This window comes from Zingiber officinale, chromosome 4A (genome assembly GCF_018446385.1).
Source record: "Zingiber officinale cultivar Zhangliang chromosome 4A, Zo_v1.1, whole genome shotgun sequence".
NCBI lineage: Eukaryota > Viridiplantae > Streptophyta > Magnoliopsida > Zingiberales > Zingiberaceae > Zingiber > Zingiber officinale.
The window spans coordinates 157,739,403-157,756,918 of record NC_055992.1 but is presented as its reverse complement, the minus strand read 5'-3'; the positions used below and the strand labels follow the sequence as shown (position 1 = coordinate 157,756,918).

Sequence of the window (17,516 nt, the reverse complement as noted above, 5' to 3'; positions counted from 1 at the left end):
AGAAAAGAAAGGGTGAAGAAATTTCTTCATTTACATATTTGTTTATCTTGATAGAGGAAGGTGAATACATACAACGTAATTTTATAAATAAAAAATGATACATATGTCATTTTTTTTAGATACATGGTGTAATATTACGAGCTAAAAGAGATACAAACGTCATTTTTATTTGGGTACATGATGTAATTTTACGAATGAAAATGGGTGCATGTGTTATTTTTTTTTTCATCCGATGATTAATTTTGGCTCCAAAATTATCTATTGATAGATTAGATTTTTCTTCCATATAAAAATTTTAATAAAGTATATGATGAAAAAAAAAATCACTAGAGATTTTTTTTTTAAGTTTTAATTTTCATTCTAAACTGATCATGAGATTGGACCATGATCTCAAATGGCAAACCATCCGCCACTTATCACTTTAGCCAAGTGATTTAGCCCAACATAAATAGGCCCATGGTTGTGAAAAATAGAAATTATAAATAATCAAAATACACTCTCCGTTATATTTTATTTCAAGAATACTCTAACTTTGTAGCAAAATATTATTATTTTACTTTCAACTTTATTATAGTAATTACAACTAATTACTATAACATATAGCTATTATATTATTGTAATAGTTATATAATTATTTTTAAAGTTATTTTGATGAAATTAAATAATTTTGATGAAGTTCGATAAATAGTATTTTGATATAATAGTGTTTAGAATTCAAAATTTTAAGATTTAAGTAAAATGTATAACAATTATTTAGTAACTTTTATAACTATTTAAAATTAATTTTGATTAATTTAAAGTGATTTTCAAAAAAATTAAATGATTTTAACTAAGTTGAAAAAGAATATTTTAATATAATAGTATTTAGATTTTAAGATTTATGATTTAAAATTTTAAGATTTATTAAGTAAATTTTGATTAAATTAATAAATAATATTTTGATGTAATAAATTTTTTTAATAATAATTTTGATTAAAATAAAATAATTAAAATTTTCATTGAGTAGCTACTACCCCAATATATATTAGAATAAAAAAAATATCTTGGATATAAATATCCTATGATACTTTTTGACTGAAAAAGTCATCCTTTTAATAATTACATCATTTGAGACATTTTATTATTTTTAACTAATAAAATTCAAAGCGGTATGTTGATTTTTTTTATCTATAAAATTTATACTATTTTTAATGATATTTTTTTTTTCTGATTTGCTAGTTGAAAGAGTAGCTAAATAAATCCATAAAAAAAGATAATTTTATAGTCACACAATTTAATTGGATCATAATTTTACACTCGGTTAAAAGAACATATCCACTGTCCATCCCTTATAGGATATCGGATGCGTTTGGTTCAGGGTTATTCTTGATAACCTTGGTTATCCATCCAAGGTTATCAACAAAAACCTTATTTGGTTTAGGTATTCGATGATTCCCAAGTAATGTTTCATGCCCGACACTCGTCAGTAAAAGGGTCATGCAGCCCGGAATCGGAAAACCTCAGAAAACTAAGGTTTTTGTTGATTCCGGGGTTAACGAATTTTTTTACCAAAAATACCCTCCGATAAGAAAAAACATGAAAAAAAGAGAAAAAAATAAAAAAAATGTTTTAAAAAATTTAAAATTTTAATTTTTTTTTAAAAAAATAATTTTAAAAATAAAAAACATAAAAAAATAAAAATTTTAAAAATAAAAATGTTAAAAAATTTTAAAATTTTTTTAAAAAATTATAAAAATTTAAAAATTTTTAAAAAAATTATAAAAATTTAAATTTTTTTAAAAAAATTATAAAAATTTAAAAATTTAAAAAATTTAAAAATTTTAAAAAATTTAAAAATTTTAAAAAAATTATAAAATTTTTTTAAAAAAAAAAATTAAAAAAAATTAAAATTTAAAAAATGTAAAAAAACAAAAAAAATATAAATATAAATAATATAAAAATATAAAAACATTAAAAAATAAAAAACACATAAAAAACTAAAAAAATATACAGAAAAAAGAAAAGTAAAAAAATATTAAAAAATAAATAATAATAATAATAATAATAAATAATAATAATAATAATATTATTATTATTATGTATAGTTGGTTTTGTAACTAAGGGTAATACGGTAAAATATTAAACTAAGGTATTCATTAAAACCTTCAAACAAACAAGTTTTTGTTGTATTACTTAAGTTGAACCAAACAACATTTGGTTATGTTTTATTCCCTATAACCTTAGTTATGTGATTACCTGGTAATCACATAACCAAGATTATACATGATGACTTGAATCAAACGCACCCTATGAGTGTTTATATAAATTTAGGATTAATTTTTAACCGCGTCCGTCCCTATAAATTGGCGCTAAGATAAACAATATTATCTTTCACTCCAAAAGAATATATCCATTAATCATTTTTTAAATAAAGCAATAAAAATAAGTCCTTAAAACTAATAAATAATAATAATCAATTAGTTGCTTTTAAATGTTCTTTTGAAATTTAATCTTATTATTTTTACAACAATAATAATCAATAACTTAGGCGACAAGCAATTTAATCTTATTATTTCTTATTCATTGATTTGAAATAATTTAAAATTCACGTGTTAAATCGGATTAATTTTTATTCTATTTGTTTTATTCAATAACTTGGGCGACAAGCAATTCACGCGAAGTAATTGGATTTTTTTTAAAAAAAGAAAAGATAACTATTAAAATAAATATTTAAAGTCATTTTACTATAACATTCATTGGCAAACCGAACGGTCTAGATCTCCTGGCAGCTACACTCTCGTGTCGTCAAATCGCTCTTCCTCACCTAGCACGTGTTCATCCACCCCAGCTTCATTCTTTCATCTATACCCTTGTATTTATAGCATTCTCACATTTACCTATTTATGTATTTATTTATTTATTTTTATCGGTATATAAAATTTTATTCCCATAATAGTTTGGAATAAAATTATTATATATTACAATAATTTTGATTAAAATTGAAATAAAAATAGTTTTAAAATAAAAAATAAAATAAAGGGTTATTTTGATATTTTAAAAATTAGAGTGTGCTTCTTATTAAAATGGTCTTTGATCTTTGACCAAATCGCAAATGTAAATGGTTGGGATTTAGAATTATAAAGGGGGATTCCTGTAAAAGAAGGGCAAGGAAGCTCTACTAAATTTGGGATAAATCGCCGTGTTCCTTGTTTCTCTTCTCTTGCGCCTCGTCGCTCGCAAGGCCGAAGAAGAGGGGAGGAATAGACGGTTTCGTGGCTCATCGATCGGTCCGCAGAAAGGGGAAAAGTTGAGGTTTTGAGTGGTTCTTCTCCCGTTATCTCCGGTGTTGTAGGTTCCTTTCTTCCTTTACCCTTAATTTGGCTCTCCCTTCTCATTCTCTTTTGTATTGGTGGCGGCCTTGAGGTTCTATCGATCTGGTGGCTGAAAAGGCTGATCTTTGCATCATTTTTATTTGTTTCGAAGGTATTGTGGATTGGTTCGAGGTTGTAGTAGATCAGCATATCGGATTGTTCTACTGTTCGGTTGAAAAAATATGATCTCTGGTAATTCGACTTAAGAAGCTTGATAATTGTTTGAGGGTTTGTTTTTTTTCCCCTTTGGCTAAATTGAGGGTTTGCTTAGGCCTCTGGAACTTTTGAGCTGGCATTTTCTGTTTATTATTCAAAGTTGACGAATTTCTTGGGTCATGAAAATTAGATTAGGTTTCTGTAAAGACAAATCGTTAAAGAACCGGAGTTTGGATTGAAATTCCTTTGATTCACAATTTTGTGCTGAAGAATCAAATACTGGTCATTCTGGTCATTAGGTTTGAGGATGGCATTGAATTTTTCTTCTCGTTCTATGCTTCCTGTCCCATTTGTCCATTCTGATAATGAATCCTACCTATCGGTGTTCGAGGGGAGCCAAATCTGTGTGTACCCATTTTTGTCTGGCTGGGAGGTTGTAAATGCTTTTGACTGCGTTGTTGGGGGCAACCAGTCGTTGTCAGCAATAGACGATGTTTGTGATCCTGTTGATCTGTTACCTGATGACCCATTTGGGATGGAGTTAAACAGAAATATGGGAGCTGCTCTAGATGGCTTATTTAAGGCTAGCTGTAGGGACTTCTTTGGATGGAGTTTGGTTTGCTCGCCTGAAACTCAATTTAACTATGATGCTAGGGCAGAAGAGCTTGATGGTTGGCCAATTGAAAGCTTTGAAGGATTCTCTGTTCATGATAGTCTTGATGAAGAGTCTGAAACTGGCTTAATAGACGGTGAATCTTTGAACCTCTATTGTGAAGACAATACCCACTTTAGTGGAGGAGATGAGGGACTTCCACACGATGGACTTATCTTCTCACTTAGATATATGGATCTTCGAGATCTCCTCTCACTTGAAAGGGTCTGCAGGCCCTTGCGTTCAGCTGTTCGAAATGATTCTCTTTTGTGGAGATCTATGCTAATAGATTCTCCACTGAGTGAGAAGATAACAGATGATGTTCTCCTGCAACTAACCAGGAGAGCTCAAGGGAACTTGCAATCTTTGAGTCTGATAGGTTGTCCAAGGATTACAGATGAAGGCTTGAAGTGTGTGTTGGACAATAATCTGAGTCTAAAGAAGGTTAGTGTATTTTTTCTGTTGAGTAAATACTTGGTGCAAAACATTCTAATTTCATTCTTGCCACTTACCTGTATAGATTTCCCAAAATGATGCCTGGTTGTCACATTGTCTACTAGCCATATAGACAAAAATATCAATTGACAAACTGCCTGCTAATCTTCTAACTGCATGGAATTTCTTCACTAAATGAGTTATCTTAAATTATTTTTGTGCTATTCTCAATTGGAATGCCTCATAGGCTCTTCACACCCATTTTGCATTGGAAAGCCTCATAAATACGAGGTAAATTACCAAATGACTTTTTGTGTTCTTATGAATTCCACTTACATACTTGCCTAGCCGTAACTATGCCTGTAGGCTTTGACTAGATGCACCCTTTTTGCTATAGAAGCCCTATTATCACTAGGTAGGTTACCTAGTAAAGACAAGTCACTTACATACTTGTATAGACTTTACTATCCATAATGGCATGAGGTTACCTATTACTATCACATAGCAAAAACATAACACATATTAGTTTTACCACAAAGATGATGTCTTGGCTCTAAACTGCTACTACTAGAACATCTAATCGTACTAGCTTTATGCTTTCCTATCATCTCGCATCACAGTTGATAGATCACTATAAGTGTACTATTAGGTATATAAAAAATACAAGAATAATTTAATTTACTAATGATATGCACTTATAAAGGTTAATGAATCTCCTTACAATCCAATTGTATTTTTAAGGCATCCTCACAAAGTTCATAGGCTTGTTCTTCCATGGCATATGTCATCATCAATGGGACTTTCTTTTTCTGCTTGTTGAAAAGACAATATTGTTTTGTTTATTCAAATTCTTTGTATTGGATCTATGTTGGCAACTTTAGTTAAGGCCTTACAATTTTCTGTTTGAGACCTTGAAAAACCTCACTAATTCATTATTTTCACTGAATAATAATAATAATAATAATAATAATATATCTTTTACCAGTGAAAAGGTTTTCCAATTTTTCATGAGTATTATGGTGTTTAGCAATGAATTTACACCATGATGTGAATTTGGATTCATAATAAGAAACTAAGTACTAACATAAATCTACAATAGGACACTCACCCTACTCTCATTTCTGCATTGCTTTTCTACTTATCTGGAATGCTGGTAGCCAAACCTATGCTTATCCCTATGGTGAGCAATTCATTTGTTTTGCCTTTCCCTCCCGCTGCACTCAAATAGAACAAGAGCAATTAGCCAAATAAGGAGTCATCCATTAAATGGGGTATGTATTGGTACCGAAATCATATTTATGGCCATGGGAATTTATGAGGTTTGGACTCTGTTATTTGATTTTTCATGTAATAAATAGTTCAATAAATATCATTATTTATTTACCATTCTTAAGTAAGTTAACAAGCAATTCTATAATTCATGAGAAATATTTTTTTTCTGATTTCCTGTAGATTTTCTATAGGATTAACCACAACTGGTCTAGTAAATAAATGTGAGAGATGACTTTTCTCTATTATTTAAGTGAAGTCAAGTCATCTTAGATTTGTGAAAAATGTTATATATGCACCTCTTTCCCAAACTTTGACTTTATACAATGGCATGTTATACTAATGATTGATTCTATGGGGTATGACAGTTGCATATTCCTGGGTGTGTAAGACTAAGCCTTGAAAGTATAATAAACATCCTCAAGGAATATCAGTCAAAATGTTCACCAGGAATTGAGCAGCTCAAGCTTGGTAGACTTTTCAGTGTATCCCAAGAACAATATGAAGAGTTGAAGTTGTTGCTACACGCAGACCAACATCAACAAACCCAAGCTCAGAAATTGAGGTTCTATTACACTAGTCGATCATCTCTTGGTTGGGTTGATGATCGTGCTATTGACATTGAAATGTGCCCACTTTGCAAAAAGTACAAACTAGTCTATGATTGTCCTTCAGAGAGTTGTCAAGGAAGAGGTTTTACGCAATGCAGAGCCTGTGACATTTGCATTGCAAGATGCATCCAGTGTGGAAAATGTATCAAAGACTGCAGGTATGTAGAGACCTTTTGTCTCGAATATTTGTGTTCAGATTGTTGGAAGGAACTACAGGAGAAATTTTAGAGCATCAAGAATACTGAAAAAAAAACGTGAATTTGCAACCTTAGACTGTTGGCTATCCATTCAATTGGTTAATAGGCAATGCATTTGCTTAATTTTATTGGAGAATTCAAAGTTCCCCCACCCTTTCAATATTTATATGGGGGTATTGCAAAAATGGAAGCTTCATATTTCTATGCCTTTCTGGGCCACCAGCATTTCCTTCAAGCAACGATGAAGTTCTAGTGATTTATAAATCCAAATGCCAAAAAAAAAAAAAAAAAATCAGAGATGCAGGCATGTTGAAATTTTCCGCCTCAAATATGTATGTTCATGTTCAAATTGTTGGATGGAGCTACAAGTAGAACAACTGAGCACTTAGATGGATGATTTTGCTCATATATCGAAGAAATATAAGTTTGGCCACCTATTATTTTTTGCTGGTCTATTGTTCAATACAGAACTTCATACGTCTGCCCTTTAACTGGCCAAGCAAGTATGAAACAGGAGCAATATCTACCCAAAAGATGAGAAAAAAATGGTAGAAGCAAGTGATAATGTCAAGAACACCCTTTGTTATCATGCTTATGATCAGGAGAAGCGAGTATGAAACTAGAGCAATATTTACCCAAAAGATGAGGAAAAAGATGGTAGAAGAAAGCGACAATATCAAGTACATCCTTTGTTATTCTGCATATGATCCGAATTATTTGAATTATGAAATATGAAGTTTGGTTTCCAGGTAGTTTTATTTGCTTACCATTTAACGCACTTTAATTTGTAGTTCCATGAACTATGAGTCAATTTTGTTTTCCATTTTCATTGCAGTAAAAACAATGGAAGTTTGAGATTCACTTGCAGAGTCTGAGCGCATGTCGACTAAAACCATATTGAAGAGTTTATGAGCTCACTTCCCTCATATACCTACAATTGGTCATTGGCTCAAGTGCTGGTGGACTTGGAGCGATACCACCTTGAATGTTGGTGTCCTTCAATTCTGCCTCCAATTTCATTTAGAGAATGCTCCCTTATGATGGCACAATGGCACAAGTAAAGAATGCTGATCCGACTTATCGAATGCAATCCAACTGTTTGCTGATTAGCAATATGCTGTTTCAAACTTAAGAATCTTGATTCTGCTTGTTATTATATTTGCATAACAGTGATAAAATTGGATCCTTGTTGGAAGTTGAAAGCTAGAATTTCTAAAACAATTTTAACATTCTAAATTTGGGGAAAGGAGCATGTTAACAAGTTAGAAATCTTCAGATTGTATCAGAAGATATTTGTTCTTCTACGCTCAATTGCATGTATATTATATTGTTCAACTAATCCAATGCTTCAGACTGTAACAGAAGTGTGCAATGGCTAGCGATAAATGTTATGTTCTTAGTCATTAATACATTTACTTCTTGGCTGGATTTTGTAAGTATGAAATTCTTTGACAATCACATGGTTATTGTTTATGTTTTGTTCTTCTACCAAAATCTATCTGGTATGGAATTTTTACATGATATTTGTGTTCTTGAGAAGGAACCAACAAAGATATTACTCAAAAATGCATTGGAATCTCTCTATTGTTATTTTAAATGCTTGTGCAATAGGATTGTATTTACCGAGCTTTTCTTTCATTTTAAATATATACTTTATTTGTAATGTCATTCAGCTACAGTTAGGCAAATCTTGGGGTCGTACTTCCTATCTTATGATAATTCCCACCAATATGTAACTCTGTCTATTACTTTGCCCCCATTGAGGTAAAAACAAATTGGAAGTGTATAATATCATAAAGTGTCTTGGTAAATTTGTTAAAGGGTGTATTTGTTTCTCATTTTATTCCTTGCATCATAGTTCTTCAAACATTAGGATGGTGTTGGTTTTCAAAATAAAATACCACAATGGTATTGGTTTTGAAGGTATATGCAATGCCAAAATGATGATGATTCATGGAATGTTTTATGCAATACCAAAATGATGTTGATTTATGAAATGCAGCATGGTTTTGAGGGTATATACAATACCAAATGATGTTGATTTATGGAATGTAGCATTTAAGTGGTGTTAATTTTTAATATGTAAAAATGATAATCTCACTTAATCTCATTGATTATTTTTCTGTAAATATGTCGTAGTTAGAATTTGAATCATAGATGTCTGGATGATAATATGAATGTCCTATCATAATATCATGATCCCGAGGACATTTTTAATATGTAGTATCACATTTAAGTGATGTTAATTTTCAAAATGTAACATTACATTGTACATCGCATGTTGGTCTTTGAACTACAGTTATATTTAGAATAATTTGGACTAGAATTACTATAACATAAATAAATTTGGGTAAAAATTAAGAAAGCACGTTTTTTTTTAACTCTCAAAATCGTTAAAGGACATTCACTTTGATTTTTTATTGGATACTCATCCCTAGTAAAATAACCTAACTATTATCTAGTATTATTTTAATTATTATCCTATATATATCTTCCGCATTAATCTTGAACTGGTCGGACGCGATGTAGCAACTATAAAATCATGTTGCTACAACATGAAAAATAGTCTTAATAAAGAGAATTAAAACTTTTTGAAGCCTCTAAAAAGGTTTTAAATAATGTTTTTGGGTCTAATGCTTGGCAATTATGGGTTAAACCAGGTAACAAATGTCGATCTTTGAGTAAGTTTTGATTTGATACATTATACATCTCGTGGTTTAACCGGAATTAAAAGTTATTATATTTCAAAGCTTACCTAACATTCATGTTGTGACAGCTATATACGATTTTATATTTGCTATAACTCTGTAGTAACTATGAAACTGTAATTGTTATAATTATGTGACAATTCAGTTGTAGTAGTTACGATTTTATAGTTGTTACAACGCGCCTCTGGTTCGCGATTTATGTGAGAAATATAGACGAGGGATAATAATGGAAAAAAAATGTAGTGAAAGATAGTTGGATAATTATAGTAAAAGGTGATTATATTCATTCCAGACGTTCTCATAGCTCGTTCCCTTATATGTGAAGAGAAGTAAATCACAATGTCAACTTATAGCTAATTGCCAAGTGGCTAGGGGGTAGGAGGAGTTTTTTTTCCTGAGAGCATGTGTATGTCGAAAATTAATCTTTTATCCCATTGTAACAAATCTATCATCCTCAATTGAACATTCTGTGGGAATAAGATAGTTGAGTAATTATACATAGGGTAGGGTGATGCCATTTGATTAAAAAAATCAAAGTTAGATATCATCTTGATGATTCAAAAATAGAGGGCATCATTTTGATATTACTCAATAAATTTGATCAAAATTATAGCAACTTAGATCAAAGTTATTTAGCCTGTGGAATAATGTTGATCAAAGATACTCCCATGGGAATAATTTTGATTAAAGTTGCTACAGCACAGCATTAAATATAGGATGATTTTAGGAAATCCACCTCCTTGGATTGGATGCATGATCTTTTATAGGATAAAATATCCTTTATAATTTATCTATTTTTATTTTACCATTGAACTAATAATACTAAATCGTCTTATGAATTGTTTGCTGCGATATAAGATGTCTTTTTACTATATCTTTTAAAATGATGTGCTTTTTAATAATAATAAAATAAAAAAGCTCTATTTGAATTTTTATCAAATTTGTAGATCAAGCTCTCCCTTTTATCATTTTAAAACTACTTCTATAAACTCTAATTGCTTTATAGTGGTTTATTGTTTTCAACATAATATGAAGTGATGCGGTAATAATGGGAGGGTCCGCCCAATTTAGATCAAAGCGGGGTTAGCTATTAATATAAAGGTTAAAGTTAAGGTGATCAATATCAGGGAGTCAACAAGCTCACCCATAGTGGTCGAGGGAAGGTTGACTACAATTGTCAATCGAGGCATGCGATGTCCGATTGGCAGATGACTTCTTTTGAGCAGAACGCTACGGCCTGATCGTCAGGCGCTTAGTATGGATCGAGGAATGAGACCAGAGCGTTTGTTCGGTCAGGTGGAGACAGTCTACTGGACCTAGTTATCGTAGGGAAGAGCAGCCGAAGTCGACCGAGTTGAGGAGTCCCCAACCGACCGACTACCCCGCTTGACCGAGCAGAGGGATCATTGATGTATCTCTTAGTATCATTCTGGGAGATAGTGTCGTCGACACAAGACATGGCTAACAGGTGGATCGTACAACGGAAGTCTCTACTGTCTCATCATGGATTTACATATCTTGTTAAGGTATAGTGTCAGAGATACTTTTCTGACATGTCCTTTCATGGGATGGTTGGGAAAGCATGCCCGTGCCTTGGAGAACGTGCGCGTTGCCCACCATGGTACTATATAAAGGGGGGTTCGTGCATCGACAGAGACATGCATTATTTACTATTAACGTCTGTGTTTACTATTGCTCCACTTCCTTCCATCTTTTCAGTGACTGACTTGAGTGTCAGAGGGTCAACGTCTGAGACCCATTCCCTGGCTCAACACTGACATTTCTTATGTTACGGAGCGAAGTGAGATTTATATCAAGTCAATACAGCAGTCACATCTCCAGCCAGCCATCTCCACGATTTTTGGATAGGATCATATTGACATTGTTTGTGGGAATGTAGCCTGCATCTGATACATGAATATGGAGGACGTTGGACAACTCACCATGATGATTTTAAAAAAGGAAGAGCTGGATATGCTGATCCCGAGTAGCAAAAATGGTGAAGCAACAACAGCAACAAACGTTATCCGAGCACCAGGTACATGAGCTCATGGCATCATCAACGGGCCATCAAGCCGGATATAGGGACCGAGTGGAGTATATATCAATTCGGGAATAAAATAAGAAGTTGACCGGTACATACGGGGATGCGCCCAACACGTCAATTCCCTTCCATCGGGCATTGTTCCATACTCCATTAGAGGAGCAGTGCCGAGCAGCCAAGGAACCAGGATCTTCATCGGATGACGTGACAGTGCGGGATGCACGGAAAGGGAAAGCACCACAGGATGATGATTTGCCAGAGTAGATCAACTGACAATTCTCTCAGAGGATCCTGGACCACCCCTACCCCCGACATTACACCCTGCTGACGATCGAGGAATACAGTGGGATGAGCAATCCAGACGACCACCTGGTCAAGTTCGATAACACGACCACACTCCATCAGTACACCGATGGAGTGAAGTGTCGAGTCTTTCTCACCACCTATTATGGATTGGTGCAGCACTGGTTCAGACAACTGTCGATCAAATTAATTCACAGTTTAATTTCAAAGATTTTCGATCGACATTCTTGCACCACTTCGACAGTAGTCGCCGCTACCAAAAGACAAACGTTAATCTGTTCGTGTTGAAGCAAGGGCCCAAGGTGGCACTAAGGGCCTACATCAAGCTGTTCAACTAGGTGGGCATGAACATTCCATCGGTCTCCTCGGAGATATTAGTAAATGTCTTTGCCCAGGATCTTACTAAAGGAAAACTCTTCTGCTCCCTTATCCGGAGGCCGTCAAAAGACTTTGACCACCTACTCCGGAGAGCCACCGAATACATAAATATGGAGGAAGCTCAAGCGGCGTAGAGGAATGAAGCCCCTACCAAACATACTTCTCTCGTGGAGCGCCGGAGTAGGCACCATCATCAACCGTCGAAAGGCCTCCAACGGGGAGCAACACAACCACACCAGAAGCCAAGAACACATGTAGCAGCAAGTCACCAAAAGCTGTAAAAGGCAAGTCATGAACATCATTGTTTTGCTCCTTCCATCAGTCGATGATGCACAACACGCGCGACTGCTACAATCTGACGTCAATTTCCAATTGACTAGTTCCTCCAAGATACCGTCGTCGCTCACCGAATCTTGAGTGATGACATCGACGTCGATCGAATGGGTGTAGAGAAGAAGACAGATGGGCAGACGAACAACGCCATCGTTAGCCCCATAGGAAAAATAACACAAGTCTCGTCCGAGCCTCTAATAAGCCGACTATACCCTCAGCTCGAAAGGAGGAAAACCGAAGTAATGCCGCTCGTGTTGAAATTAGAATGATCGTCGGTGGGGTGATCGACGATGATTCGAATCAAGAGAGAAAGTCGCACGCCCGACGACTGGAGATACATGTTGGATGTATCAAGGAAAAGGCCGAGGGACCCAAGATCAACTTCGGCCCCCGAGACTTAGAGGGAGTGGAGATCCCTCATGATGACACATGATCATCTGGACGGTAATCGCCAACTATACCATTCACCGGACTTTTATTGATATAGGCAGCTCGGTGAATACAATATTCAAGAAGGCATTTGATCAGTTGCAAATCGATCGGAGCGAACTACAGCCCATGACTACCCCGCTCTATGGGTTTACCGGTAATGAAATATTGTTGATCGGCCAGACTTGGCTAGTCATATCTCTCAGAGAGAAACCTCTCAAGAGGGCTAGAACTACAAACTTCAATATGGTGGACGTGTCGTCCGCCTACAATATCATATTGGATCGACCGACCCTGAATGAGTTTCGAGCGGTGGTATCCACTTTCTGCCAGAAGATCAAGTTTCCGGTGGACAACGAGGTGAGCAAAGTTAAAGGTGATCAATTGGTCGCTCAACTGTGCTACGTCGAGATGGTCAAATTTGAAGCAAGGGTTACGCGGAAAATCCTATACCTGGAAGTGAACGCCATTATGGAAGAATCTCCCGCATTGGTTTATGAGGAAAAGGATGAGGTTTAGATCCATCCCACTCCACTAGAAGCCACTACATTTGTCGTCGTCGACCTGACAAAGGACAAGAAGGCAGAGCTGGTCGCTTGCCTTAGGCGAAACCATGATGTGTTCACCTGGTCGACACATGAGGTCCCGAGCATCTCGCCAAGCATAGCTCACCATGAGCTTCATGTCCGACCGAACGCTTAGCCGGTGAAACAGAGGAAGAGGGACTTCAGCGCAGAGCAAATCAAATTATTCGAGTGGAGATTAAAAAGTTGCTGGAAGCAGGTCACATCCGCGACGTATAATTTTTGAGCTAGTTGACCAACGTTGTGTTGGTCTCCAAGCCGAGTAACAAGCGGTGAGTCTGCATTGACTTCCATGATCTGAATAAGACTTGCTTAAAAGACTTCTATCCCTTGCCCTAGATAGACCAAATGGTGATTACACGGCGGGTTGTAAACTGATCTGCATGCTTGACGCATATCAAGGTTACCACCAAGTGTCGCTCACCCGAGTCGATCAAGAGAAGGTTAACTTCATCACTGTCGATGAGACTTACTGCTACAACGTCATGTCATTCGGATTGAAGAATGCTGACGCCACGTATCAGAGACTGATGAACAAGGTGTTCTGATGGTAGACCATCCACAACATGGAGGTATATGTCGATGACATCTTGATAAAATCCCTTCGAACTACTGACCTTTGTGCAGATATCAAGGAAACCTGCCAAACTTTGAGGGCCTATGGAATTAAGCCGAATCCAAACAATTGCCTGTTCGGAGCAAGGAGTGGCTACTTCCTGGGTTATATCATCACCGAGCAAGGGATTGAGGCGAATCCAAGCAAGGTGAAAGCGCTGCAAGACATGCACCCTTCCCACAACTTGAAGGAGGACCAACGGCTGACTGGTCAGATCACCGTGTTATCAAGGTTCATCTTTAATCGTCTGATCGAAGTCACTCGTTATTCAAGGTGTTGTGCAGAGCGATGAAGTTCCAATGGGACACAGAGTGTGACAAGGAGCTGGAGGAACTTAAGGAGTACCTTACCTCCCTACCTGTACTGGTGAAACCCAACATCGGTGAGCAACTCTGGGTTTACTTGTCCTCAACAAAGTATGCAGTTGGCTCGGTGTTGGTGAGGTAAAACGACCCTGAGCAATAGTCTGTATATTTTCTAAGTCATTTATTAAAATATGCAGAATCCTGCTACATCAGTTTCGAAAATTAGCCTACGCATTAGTACTCGCCGCTCAGAGACTCCGACCATATTTTCTATCACATCCGATCATGGTGATGATAAACAACGCCCTAGGAAAGTCCTCCTTAACCCAGAAGCATCCAAACGGTTGATCAAATGGATTACCTAGCTGAGTGAATTTGACATACAGTGTCAACTGTGAACGACAATCAAGGCCCATGCCTTAGTTGATTTTGTCACCGAGGTCGAGAACGTCGAGCCGGACACGACTTAGAAAATATATGTAGATGACTTATCCACTCGATAAGGTAGCAGAATTGACATTCTCTTGATTTCACCACGAGAGGACAACATACAGTTGTCCGTGCGACTAGATTATCGGGCTACAAATAACGAAGCCGAGTATGAGACCTTGATAGCTGGTTTACAGGCGGCTCAGCATGTAGGAGCCACGAGAGTCCTCATCCATTCGGATTCTCAGCTGACAGCTCAATAGCTATTGGGCAAGTTTGAGATAAGTAATGCCCGGTTCAAGCTATACACTGAAGCTTTCGAAAAATTGAAGGTCGATTTTCAAGAAGTGGTTATCCAGAAGATCTCCCAATCGGATAACCAGGCCACGGATGAGCTCGCTAAGCTAGTCAGCTCATTATCACCGGTCGTGATTTAGCAAGTCTCACTAGTGACACACATCGAAAGAATGGACGGGATAGAATTCTCATGCGGCTGGAGGACGCCGCTGATAGAGTTCCTCTGATCGGGATCGGACGCCACACCAGCTGATTAAAAAGAAGCTCATTTGTTGAAGAAGAGGGTTGCGTGATTCACCATGATCGGGGATCAGCTCTACAAAAGAGCTTTCCAAGGTCGCTGCTCAAGTATATGGAATCGGAGGACGTTGAATACATCCTGTAAGAAGTGCATCAGGGCTCCTGCGGAAGTCACCCAACGCGGAGATCATTGGCCCGAAAGATCCTGTTGGCGAGATACTTTTGGCCCACACTACAAGATGATGCAGCTCGGATAGTGACCACTTGCTTGTCGTGTCAAAAGTATCATAACATCCTACATCGACCCATCGAGGAGATGAAAGCGTCTACGATATCTTTTCTGTTCGCCCAGTGAGACATGGACATCGTTGGACATTTTCCCATAGCGATCGAGCAATGAAGATTTCTACTCATTGTAGTAGATTATTTCTCAAAGTGGGTGAAGTCGAGCCGCTAGCCAAGAAAACTAAGTATATGGTCATCAAATTTATATGGAAAAATATCTTATGTCGATTCTGCATCCTTCGCCGGCTCGTTTCGGACAATGGAAGACAATTCGCAGGATGGAGGCTCAAGGAGTGGTGCGAAGGCTATGACATTACGCAAGCTTTCACCTTAGTGGCATACCCCTAGAGTAATGACCAAACGGAAGTCATCAACAGGGAAATCCTCAGAGAGTTGCGGGCTCGGCTCGACCATGTTGGAGGCAACTGGGTAGATGGACTCCTCGGCGCATTGTGGGCCCATCGCACCACACCAAGAGAGGTGACTGACATCACCACGTTTCATCTGGTGTACGGAGGTGAAGCAGTGGTTCCAGTAGAAGTCGGCGTAGAGTCCGACCGTGTGCAACTCTACGACGAGGGAAACACCAAACAGAGACTTGTGGAGCTCGGCTTAGTAGATGAAACACGAGATAAGGCTGCCATCCAACTCATGGCATACAGACAATGCATGAAACAGAACTACAACCGGAGGGTAATCCCAAGGTCATTGCAGGTCGACGACTTGGTATAGAAAAAGGTGAAGTCGGTCGATGACGTCACCAAGTTGGAAGCCCCATGGGGAGGACTCTACAGAGTCATTCAGAAGCTCCACTCAGGAGCCTATTATCTGCAAGATGAAGATGGGAGAAGGCTAAAGCGGCCTTGGAGTGCAAACCATCTCCAGCCCGATAGGGTCGGGTGAGATGTGCATAGTTAAATTTGGGTAAGATTGTATAAACATATGTCTTGTAAATGTAGGCGAATATGAATAAAATTCATAAGTTTCCTAGACTCTTGCGACGATCCGCCAAGTTAAAAGTTGAGCGGCGTCTATAAACCCTAGTCTACATTACAAGTTGAGCGACGATACCTTCAACAGTCAAACGACGAATATAAGCCCCTGTCTACACCTTCAACAATTGAGTGGTGACTATAAACCTATCTACACCATCAACAGCCGAGCGACAAACACAGGACAACAAGAAAGCTTCGATGCTCATTGTAGCCGAACGACTCGTCAGGCTCAAGTTAATAAGAAGAGGCAGAGCGACAATTTTGAAGCTATGAGCCAATCGACGGCCCGAGCATAGAGAATGTTTAGTCGGCGGAAGGTCACCTAAGACACCGCTCGTCTAGTCAGTCGGACTTACAACCTCCTTTAACTAGACTTGGAGGGAGGACTTGTAATGTAGTGGTAAAGGGGGGGCATCCAATTCGGGTCAGAAGAGGGGTTAACTACCAATGTGGAGGTCAAAGTCAAGATGTTGAACGCCAGGGAGTCAACATGCTCACTCATAGTGGCTGAGTGGAGGTCGACTATAATTGCCGATCGAGGCAGGGAATGTCTAATCGGCAGATGACTTCTCCAAGCAGAACGCTACGACCATATCGTCAGACACTTAGTACGGATCGAGGAATGAGATCGGAGCACTTGTCTAGTTGGGCGGAGACAGTCTACTGGACTCAGTTACCGCAGGGAAGAGCAGCCGAAATCGACTGAGTGGAGGAATCCCTAGTCGAGCGGTTACCCTGCTCGGTCGACCAGAGAGATCATTGACGTATCTCTTAATATCCTTTTAGGAGATAGTGCTGTCGACACAAGGCATGGTCAACATGCGGATTATACGACGAAAATTTTCACTGTTTCATTAGGGATTTACATGTCTTGTTAAGGAATGATGTTAGAGATATTTT

At 37.2% G+C, this 17,516-nt stretch overlaps 1 protein-coding gene across 3 annotated transcripts; it reads left to right on the top strand.

Moving 5' to 3' along the window:
* The first annotated feature begins 3,146 nt into the window (after window positions 1–3,146).
* On the top strand, window positions 3,147–7,419 carry LOC121971865 (F-box protein SKIP14-like). 3 transcript variants are annotated; one of them, XM_042523344.1, is made up of 3 exons: window positions 3,147–3,327; window positions 3,463–4,602; window positions 6,231–7,419. In XM_042523344.1, exons 2-3 carry the CDS (start codon window positions 3,814–3,816, stop codon window positions 6,699–6,701), a joined length of 1,260 nt encoding a protein of 419 aa, XP_042379278.1. In that variant the 5' UTR covers window positions 3,147–3,327; window positions 3,463–3,813; the 3' UTR covers window positions 6,702–7,419. The 3 variants fall into 3 exon arrangements, with proteins under 3 accessions (XP_042379278.1, XP_042379277.1, XP_042379276.1); XM_042523343.1 differs by having other exon boundaries at window positions 3,147–3,331; XM_042523342.1 differs by having other exon boundaries at window positions 3,147–4,602.
* Window positions 7,420–17,516: the final 10,097 nt, after the last annotated feature.